The sequence below is a fragment of the Mercenaria mercenaria genome, chromosome 19, assembly GCF_021730395.1.
Source record: "Mercenaria mercenaria strain notata chromosome 19, MADL_Memer_1, whole genome shotgun sequence".
Lineage (NCBI taxonomy): Eukaryota > Metazoa > Mollusca > Bivalvia > Venerida > Veneridae > Mercenaria > Mercenaria mercenaria.
The window spans coordinates 29,770,701-29,781,909 of NC_069379.1; the positions used below are offsets into that span (position 1 = coordinate 29,770,701).

At 34.0% G+C, this 11,209-nt stretch overlaps 1 protein-coding gene across 1 annotated transcript; it reads left to right on the forward strand.

Annotated features, from left to right (window-relative positions):
• Nucleotides 1–8,095: 8,095 nt before the first annotated feature.
• LOC128551232 (uncharacterized) lies at nt 8,096–10,262 on the forward strand. Its single transcript, XM_053531934.1, has 2 exons — nt 8,096–8,294; nt 8,872–10,262. The coding sequence occupies exons 1-2, from the start codon at nt 8,126–8,128 to the stop codon at nt 9,147–9,149; spliced, it is 447 nt and encodes a 148-aa protein (XP_053387909.1). The 5' UTR covers nt 8,096–8,125; the 3' UTR covers nt 9,150–10,262.
• The last annotated feature ends 947 nt before the right edge of the window (nt 10,263–11,209 follow it).

Sequence of the window (11,209 nt, forward strand, 5' to 3'; positions counted from 1 at the left end):
TTACTATTTATCATATTTAGCACCGCTAGACAATACACACAGCTAGATGTTTATACAAATTGTTACAACATATTGGAAGAATGTTAAGCAAAAGTATACAAAAACAGCCGATTTTTTATGAAATAACCTGTAAAATTATATACAGCGCGATCATAAGTAGCAATTTTGTTTTAATTGAAAATACACTAAAAACATTATGGCAACAAAATTTAGACTTTCGGCCAGAAAAAAAAATGAAGAAAAAAATGTATAATAGTTAATAGACGGCAGTAATTTAAAAATACAGAGTTAAAACTACTGTCACTGGAATACTAAGTGACCCGTTAGGTTTATAAATAGAATGTGTGTATTGATAATGGAACGGTCCGTTATTTGGGTGGAAGTGTTATTCAGTACTGCGGTTCTTACATTAAAGCCCTGCTCCCGTCCTACATTTTAACCTTGAATTGTCACTGAAAAAGCATGAAAACCCTGACTATGAACAGTGACACTTGTATAGGATAGACAACGAGTGCCGTTGTCTACGGGATATATACAACGAGCAAAGCGAGTTGTATATATCCCGTAGACAACGGCACGAGTTGTCTATCCGACTTAGACCACGTGACATAAAAACTGCAATTATTGAAAACTCTCCCACGCGTTCTATAGAAATAAGGATTAACGTGTTTTTATAAGAGTAATATCATCTTTGTACCGTTAGCGCTTAATTGTCAGTGGGGCAGGTGTATAAATTCAGTTTTACTCAAATACCGGATTTACTAAGATTTAACGTTCATTAACACTTTGAGTCATTTATTTGCAATCGCAAAATTAATGCTAAACAGTTAAATATGGATTTCTCAAAAATACTCAAAATTGGACTGCATGCTGAACAGTTAGTTTTTGTGAGGAGTTTGCATGTTGGCGAAACACGATGACAGATACGTTGATTCGTTGATTCATGAAGATAGCCAGGTTATTTATTTATTTATTTATTTAGTTAGTTATTTTTTATTTTTTTACTTTGTTTATCAGGATATAGTTAGTGCGTAGATGCTCGTAGGACTACGAATACCTTTTACTATATCGTGCTCTTCTTGTAAGAATGATGTAGTTGTTTTACTTTCTAACTGGGCCAAGTTGTTCGAAACTTTAACGGGCTGTAATTTAGTTTAGTTTATTTTATACTAATTTGTTTTAGCTCGATTGTGATGAAAGCTTTAACTGTTTAAGCTTATTGTAACCACTCTCGAGTCCGTTTCCTATGAAAACTAGTACTGGGGTCATATGAGAAGTCATTGTCGTGACCCCAATGATGCTCGAACCCACGACCACTGCATTAAGCTGTTAAACTAACCGCCTGTTAAATTTCTATTCAAGATACTAGTCTTGGTGGGTGGGAAACACTAGTATGATGTTTTAATTTTACTGTAAAGATGGTTTAGTGTTTATAATCCTTAACAAGTACATTTGATTTTCTAAGTTTTCTAAACTGTCGAAATCTACTACCGTTAACGCAATCGCCTGTTAAAGTTTCGAACAAATGGATCCAGTTGATTGCAAATGTGAGGATCGTGCTGACATGTCTTTTTTATAACAAGTGAACATAAAAAGTTACAACTGTTGGAAACGTTTCAGTGAATGTGTAAATTACGTTTTTACCCAGTTGGTTCTACACTACAAATATGTAGTTTATTGTAATTCAATTTTATTGATATCTAATAACATGGGGTCATTTTTACGATATTAATATTTAGATGTTGTCAACTGAATTTACCTCCATGTCAGTCTTATTTTTTATCCCATTGATAACTGGTGAGAATATTGCAAGGTTATTTAACTCCGGCGTTAGCCTGTATTGTTAGATGGTAAATTGACACGAAATTCACGCGTTTTTTGCCCAAGTTTCCCCCGATATATATACAACGCTACTGTTGTATATGAAATATAGACGGGTACAAGTCTGCTTTGCGATTGGCTATTTACGGATTATCGTGGTCTAAGTTAAAATAGAGTCTATTTTATATTAAATTCTATATGAAATACCTGTGGTTTTGCGTGCTAAAGTGTGGCACGTGGCCGTTAACTGTTACCTATTGTAATCATGGGTTGCACACCCTTGTTACCCGGATAATACGAAATGATATGATAATTCCAAAATACTACAAACTGGATGAACTGTCAAACTTGGTAAGGACATTGTTTATTTCAATATTTTCTAATTACTCATTCTGATCGTTTAAAGTGTTATAACTGATTCAAAATAGTTTACAAGCTGTACCATTTGCACTAAACAATTTGCATATGGGACATATTATTCACTTTGGAAACCCTTTAACAATGTTTACATTTTGCTTTTGAGAACGAGTTTGGCGATTCAAACCGTTGTCAACCTCATTTAATGGACTTTATGTAATGAATGTTATTTTGTAATTTTCAGTTATTATATAAACAATGATATGAACATGTTAGGAAGTTTTTATCTTAGATCAAATAACCCAAATTTACAAATATATAAGCATATGTATTAGTAGATGGATACTGACCAAAGTGTTCACAGAAAGTTCGAAGATAAAGCCCAAAATGTTATATGGATAATAGTCAACATTTTAAACTGACACGAAAAAGAAACGCAACAAGTATTGTAATAGTCAATATTTATAACCTACTGATGTTTAGCCATACAAATTTATATGTGTAATCAAAGTAAACATAACAGAAAAAAAATTTATCATCAAAACATGAATATCGTCTGAGATCATATTTCTTTCCATGCTTCAACGTCAGTGCAGTCAATAACGCGTATAGCCACCATTGCTCTGTATGACAGCCTATACAAGGGTGGTCTTGAAGGTGGAATTTATTGTTGCCCATACAATGACTCTGCCACCATTGTACGGATAAACCTCACGCACACAGTTTTTTGCGAAACGTTCGTTGCGGCGTCTGTATATTCTGACCTATCCGTTAGCGTGATGGAGATTAAATCTTGATTCGTCGCTAAATACAACAGTTCCCCACTGACGTCGTCGGTTATTTAGAGCCCAGCGTTGCTTTTCTTGACGATGACAAGAGCCTGACATCGAGCTGGACGACGGAAATTAATCCCGCGTTTACGCAAACAATTTATAACTGTGTCACGGTGAATTGGTCGTCCGGGATTTCCAATTACAACATGTGACGTGGATTGCGTGTGCGTGTAAGAGAGATCTTGGTGTACCAATATGTACACCTAGGTATTCAGAATGGGTTTGTGCTATTAGTGATTATAAAAGGTAGTTGACAATCAAATACATGTATGTATTTTATATGGAATATGGAGACCGTGGGGTAAAAAGGGACAGCGGGGGGAGGGGGGAATAATACTTATGCACATGTGTGCATGATACCAGGAAGGTGCAAGTTGTACACTGTGCCTGTTACCAGCATAAAAATGTTAACAGGCTCATATCATCATGTTGTTACAAAGTAATTTATCAAAACATGTCCACGCACACAAAACTGGTCAATCTGTAATGGGATGTCAATGAAAAAAAATCAATTTTGGCTATTATCCACTTTCAAAGACAACGCATGTAGGGCATTATCCATGGTCATTTTTGGCTATTATCCATTTTTCATACACAGATCAATATAAATGGTTTTGACATTAAAACGGCAAAAGTAAACAACTTACTGTAAACTATGTCAGATAGTGAAATGGTCGAGTCGTATAAGCAGTGAATTACAAGCATGAAAAACAATTCTAAATATTTTTTTATGATTTTTCAAACTAAACTTACATGGTTTTTGTAAACTATTTAACATATTGTGTATTGTATTCACAAAAATACAGTAAAATAGTTTGAGTTCCATGGAAACAAATCGCCATTCGTTCTTTTTGCAACATCTGGGGGTTAAAATCTCTTATCAAGCCACAGCAACTTACCGAAAAACGTGAAATTTTCAAAATCGTTGATCGGCCATTTTATAGCATGTTGGAATTATCACATCATTTTGTATTATCGGGGTAACAAGGGTGTTGCATACACACAAAAGAATTTGAATAGCCGGGGAGCAGGGCTTTAAAAGGGCAAGGTAGATCATGCTGTTTTCCCTAATCAGTGGACCAGTCTATATATTGAAAATTAAACTACACATATAACATACTATACGGACGTACAGGATTTACAATGCGAATCAACAGTGTTGTTGCGGTTTTTTAGTAAATTTAAAGGATACATTTTCTAAATGTATAAATTAAATTGGCTGATCATGACCGTTTAGATGTTTTGTGTGTAAGGCGGTATCTTCATGATCTTTACGGATGGCATTGTTAAGAAGTAACTTCGGTAACTTTATTTAACCTTTTTGGAACTTTCGACAAATTTGATCGGAAAGAAGCGAAAACAAAATAACAACGACGCCACCCAGACATGTTTAAAATGTAACCTTTGGGCTTTGAATTAAGGATCCTTCCTATATATAGTATATCACATACGATTTGGAACACATCCAAGCAGGTCCCAGGAATCGACTCGTTTCGCTGGACCTTCTAAAGTGCTTTAATAGGATTGCAGGGTATAGAGGATAGGTTGAAACATTTTATATTTAGACTTTAATTATTGTGTTATTTTCATATAACCCTTTACTGGCATGCAGATAGAAAGTCTGAAATACATGTTTAATGTTTGCTTGTTGTGTTATTTTTCATATACTATTGAATGAAAATCGAAGCCATCACTAAATCCGTTAGTGTATATGTAAAAACATCAATGAATGAAATGTACTTTACAGAAATTTAAAAAAGCTGAATATTTTTGAAAACAGAACTATCCGCTCTACCCTATTGCTCTGTACGATTGATTAGTCTTGACGGAAACGGCAAATCACTATAGCAACGTAATCAAATAAGAATGAATAAAACAAGAACAACCCCTATCATTATTAAAATCCCATGTGAAAAGAACATTAACGTGTCCAGTGTTACCTCCGCTGTCGCCAAAACGTCCGTGGGCAGCTTTTTTTTTTTCATTCAGTTTTAAAATACATTTTGCTATGTGACAGTTAGCTTTGATGGTTAGTCCGATTAGGATACCATGATTCATTGACAATAGACAGGTTGAAATCTACAGCCTGTACTTCATATATGTATATCGATGCTGAAATTCCCGGTTTCCGTAATGGCAATGATGTGCACCTTTTTGACATAGGACTTGAAATGTGTTTAGAGTCGCTTTGTGAAATATATGCTTTTGAATATCTGAAAATCGTAAGAAGTTTGGGGAAATAATTTTTTTAAGAAAGAAGTGCATTAAAAATTTATATTTTGGCGGAAAATTCTTACGCATAGGGGCGGCCAGGATTTCACAAAATAGATCTATTTGTTTTACCCCCTATAAATTTAATTTGCCTAGAGTGTCGTCTGTAGGTGGATAACAGTTTATAGGGTTCAAAAAATATTTTCTGGGTTCTAAAATTATTTTTGGGTTAAATGAGCTTTAAAGTACTTGCTAGATTAGCTTTGACTAAAGCGGTCTTTAATAGCTCCTATTTTGTTAGGCCAATCTTTTAAAAAGCAGTATAGTTTCATGTTGCACTGGTGGTTGGATTAATAGGTACTGCGGTGTACCTTGCTGTTATATCGATCGCCGAGCGGCGGCGAAAGTAGCACTAGTAATGCTTTGCGGTTCTGTCTAGCACCGTGTCAACGAGTAGCAAAGCAGTATAGCAGCGTGATTGCACTGATTGTTGGAAAAACAGCTACGGCGGCGGCGAGAGTAGCACTAGCAATACTTTGCGGTTCTATCTAGCACCGTGTCAATGAGTAGCAAAGCAGTATAGCAGCGTGATTGCACTGGTTGTTGGAAAAACAGCTATGGCGGCGGCGAGAGTAGCACTAGCAATGCTTTGTATCTGGCTGTGTTTGTGCGGTGCATATTTATTACAGATGACGCCAAACGGCGTTATTAGTGCAACAGGGGTGGGTGGGGGCTTCCCCCCGGGGTTTCATATAAAGTCCGCTCTTGGTCGCTCCTATGCGTATGTCTTTCCATAGGTATAATCTAGGGATCGAACAAACTTCATTAGTGTCGCCTGATGAGGTTTATCACGTCCATCATGACCATATCCGCCATTCATATTCTCAATTATAATGTTGAATATATTTAAAAAAAAAATAAACTTGATGGAGTTATGTATATGCGGCATTACAAAAATCGTCAACAGAAATATAAACTATCACATGTCGTTGTTGTCATTGGTATTTATCAGTTGAGTCCTAGAATAATTGGATATTACGCTTCTAAAGTATTCTTCATGTGAGGAAGCAATCCAGCTGGCTTACGGAAGGTCGGTGGTTCTACCCAGGTGCCCGCTCGTGATGAAATAATGCACGGATGAGCACATGGGGTCCTCCACTATTAAAAAGCTTGTAAGTCGCCATATGACCTATCATGTGTCGGTGCGACGTTAAATCAAAAAATAAAAAGGTAATTATGTACGTTTGATAAACAAGAATAAACGGCGGTGTAATGTCATTATGTGGGATCTCTTTAATCAAGCGCAAATATCTCAAGAACAAGCATACGGATCCATACATTTTATTGCATCGTATTATATGGTCGGTCCGGTATCATTTTTACTTCTTTGCTGTATAGTAAAACAGGCTTTTTTGGACAGGAAATGTGAATTTTACAACAAAATTAGTACAATGGCAGCTTTGTATTTTTAAAGTTAATTTTTTTTCATGTCATTTATCACCAAATAATCAACTGGCATCAACAATGAACATTCTTTCTACATTTCAAAGTTAAATCACTGTTAAAATCTTCATACGCATCTATCAATGTCGTTTGGTCCAGAGTACTTTTAACCCTTCCGCACGGAAATGTGGTCCTGCAGAAAACAGACAAAACAATTGTTAAATACATCAGAAATGGCACAAAATTTTCACAGCGTAAATAAATACATTTGAAATACAACCTGCCAAAATACAAATGTAGTCAAGGCTTGAAGATGGAAACTTCACAATTTCAAAGAACTACTTTATAGGACACAGTAACGTGGAAGTACTTCAATAAATGGGTGACAGCTTAAAGGGCATATGTTTAGTTACAACTGTGAGAAATTTCATTAAAATCTACATTGTAGAAAAAAAATCTATTCGAGAAAATATTATCAAAATCTTGATTGTTCCAAAGACTCCGTAATTTTATAAAACTCTTTGATTTTCAGGCTATCATTTGGTTTAAAGACAATATTCTCAGACAAAAAGTAAGTTCGACATTTTTTCCTTTCTAGTAAGTACAAGCTTACTGCCTAAATGGACACGTCTGAGTCACAACTTTACATGTATGTAATTGTGACAAGAATTAACAAAATTACAAGAATTGCACGCAAAATTTTCACATTTGAAGTTGAAGTTATACTTGAGTGTCCATATGAAAACAAACGTCTAAATAGTAATGACCTTACTGGACAGACAGAAGAAAAAATATACTAACTCCTGTTCTCTTGAGCCAGTCTAAAAACAAGCATTGCGACATGTGAATCAAAATACTCCGCACGCAAAATTTGCGGTTGGTTTATGTTTGCGCTTAGCAGTGTCATTCACTTTAAAATTTGCGCCAACGGACTTTTGCGTATGGTGTATTTTTGTGAAATGAAACAGGAGTTAAATTACACACTGCAAAAATGAATTTTCTCTTGGGAGTTGGTTTATTATACATTTTTAAAGAATTTGCAAAGGAATAAATGCAACATTAAGTTGACAACATTAATATTCATAAAATGGTGAATTGATGAAACATCGTTCAGTTTGAACAACATTTGTCTAAACAACAATCACCACCGGAGTTAATTCGTCTGCACTTTGAACCAAGTGCATGTGAACCAAGTCTTGATATATTTTTTTCTGATAGGCGAATGTTTTACACCCGGTACGTTTATTTTGTCATTAGAATAAAATGTTCAGTCAGAAACAATGTTTTTACAATATATCATTATTTGTGCTAATATATTGTATTCAAAAATGACTAATCGAAGTTTTGTTTGTACGTTATTGATACCATGATACCACAAACCACATTCCTGAATTTTACTAAATTATTATTCCTACATCTTACAGCATATTTACGTCTACACACATGAAGTTTATGACCAAATGCCGAGGAAAATGCTGCTTTATCTACGAATGAGATGCATTCTGCATTACTGCACAAGAGAAGAGCTTGATAACGGATTGTCAAACGACTGGCCTGTTATTGTGATGAGTACCGATACAACGAGAGCAACGGAGGCTATAAGAGACGTTGTCAATGATATATTTCACGGTAAATACTCGTATATGTCATATTTATACGGATTTTATTCCGTAAGGCAAGCTTAACTTTAGCCTTAAAATTGTTGAAAAAGGTGTTACAAAATTCTAAACAGTTAAAATGAATAAAGAACGGACGAAATTACAAACGATGATATTATTCCCGAAGTGAAAAATTGCAATACCATTGTATATAACACGTTATTGAAGAGATCCGTTGATCACAGTATACACAGATTATAGCTAAGGTAATTCTGCACGTTCGAAGTGACGGCGTAACATCATCTATCCCGAAACATAGAAGGAAGCCTGGTTTCGACGAAGGGACATGTAAATCATTTTATGAATTAATGGTAACCTGTGAATAATGTTTTATTACCATGACACTTTAACTATATTTCTGAAGTTAAAGTAAGATAGTAAAACATTTAACATGTTAAATAAATGATATGATAAAATGATGAAAAATATCAGCTTCCTTGTGTACACAGGATGAACATTTTCTTAATGTTCGTATATTTTAATCTCATATGTTTCATGTTAATAGTACTTGTCTTAACCTGCAATCATCTTTTTTTCCTTTTGTTTAGACTGGCAACTCTCACATGTGATATATGTTCTACTGAGCAGAAAACCACCTCGTACACTTGATGTCAGTCGTGATACAAGACTCTCAAAATTGCAGACAATACTTCAATACTGGATCTACGACGCGGCCTTAGAAAACGCATCTTTCATAAAATGTTTCTGGAATAATTTTAGAATATCCAATAAACTAGTAAATTCTGCATACCGTATAGTAAAAAAAACTAAAACTGATTCAAATTGTGTGCACTCGGTATTACACAGCAGGAGTTCTAGTGTATGAACTCTCAATCCCCGAAAAAAAAAACACAAATCCGTCATACTTTCTAGTGTACTTGAACTAGTCTACGGTTTTATTCCAGTTCAGATGAAACTTTAAAAATCATTAACATGAAGCTGATATGGTCATAATAATTGTTTTACGTTTTTTGTTCTTATAAATAATACAACTACATCTATTTCTTGTGTATACAATTCCTCCTACAGGTTCAATCCAATTCAATTCTATTTCATCATCAACATAATGGGTAAGGATATTAACACATCTTCATAATTTTTATTTCGAGTATAATTCATTTATTGGACATTTATTTCATCTACATAATATTATAACCTATCAGAATTTATAAAGTGTAGATAATATCTACAGCCAACTTGGACTACAAACATTTTGAAGAAATAAAAAATAACTAATAATTAAGCTAAAAAAGATGATGAAAAAAATCTTATTTCAATATCTATTTAACTAAATGGGACGACACTGAAATGTTTTAGATATGTTGGAATACAGCTAGTATCATGTATATATAAAAGAATACAGATTACTGATTGACTGACAAATGATTTGTCATGTTTTAATGGATTACCTGATGGTATTTTAACCTAGAGTACAGTCCCACTTAGAAATTAAGGAATATAAAGGAGGTACATGTAGAGGGTTTGAAACATTTGATCTTAACTTAACATATAGCTATGTTCAATATCCATCGTTCTCTAAATGAAACTCTATGTGTACTAGTATTGAAATATTTTTTTTCAATAGATTTAAAGTTAGGTCAATGTTTCGGAAAAAAAATCAAATACAACCAAATGATAGACAGAAAGAGTTGTTTTACATGAAATTAAACATCATATATATTTAATCGTTTTTATTTTATGTTTACCAGTGAATTATAGAGTTTTCTCAGTGACATAAAAGTGATAATCCATAGTTTTGAAACAGTAGATTATCATTTTTATTTTCACTGTTTTTGCCGAACTTGTTCCGGTCCCCCGTTGCAATTGAAGTCAAATTGTATAACGGGCGTTATGAATACCGGGGACCATAATGACGATGACGTCGTTAAAATGACGTCATTTGTGTTATGCTTTCTGTTGATCTTTCCCGCGATTTTCGACATTTTTTATAAATTACGCAACAAACACGAAATAAAAAGAAAATTTGTTTGTTTCAGTGAACTATCATTTTTATTTCACTCGTGAGCACCAAAAAAGTCATTTTCACTCGTGGCTACGCCACTTGTGAAAATATCAGTTTTTGATGCTCACTTGCGAAATAAAATTGATATTTCACTGAAACAAACAAATATCCTCTATATATTATTGTACAAAACCATAACTTGAACGTAGTTGTTTATACCATATTTTCTGTATGATGAATGATACAAAAACTAAGATAAAAAGATTATCTAGAAATGAAGCTGTTTTTAACAATCATCGACATATTCACGTTATTGTCAATAATATTTGTTGTCGTCTCACGCACTAGCAAGTCCATTCTCCAACTCGTTTAGGTGTGTAAAATGAAATTAACATATCCAATAGTTTCTATAGTCCAAAGGTGAATACGCCATATTTAGGTGAGGGAACGATAACTTCTCCGAGAAGTTCTCGATTTGTATCAATTTTCACAGAAAATAACTGGCTGCCTGATCCACTGGGACGTTCTTGATTTGTTTTCCTTTTCACAGAAAATGGCAGACGTTTGTTCCATAACATGTCTATAACTCTTTTGCGCACGATCTCTGAAACGAAACTAGATCTACTACTATCAGATAAGATGAAATAAGCACGTGTAATCAAAACATTTCTAAAGATAAAAGTTCTTATATAGTTAAAATAAGCGTATCTACTGGCACTGTGCCAACATTCAAACGTAAGATTATTGTGATTCATTTTGACATTAGTTTTTACATTATCATTGCCTTGCAATGCAAATGAACTGCAAGACTTTTGTTTTGACTACTTGACATTCATCTAAATCAGACTTTTTCTTTCATATTGATATCAAAACAGATGAACTATATGCATTTACAACGTATATTGACAAAACATAATAAATAC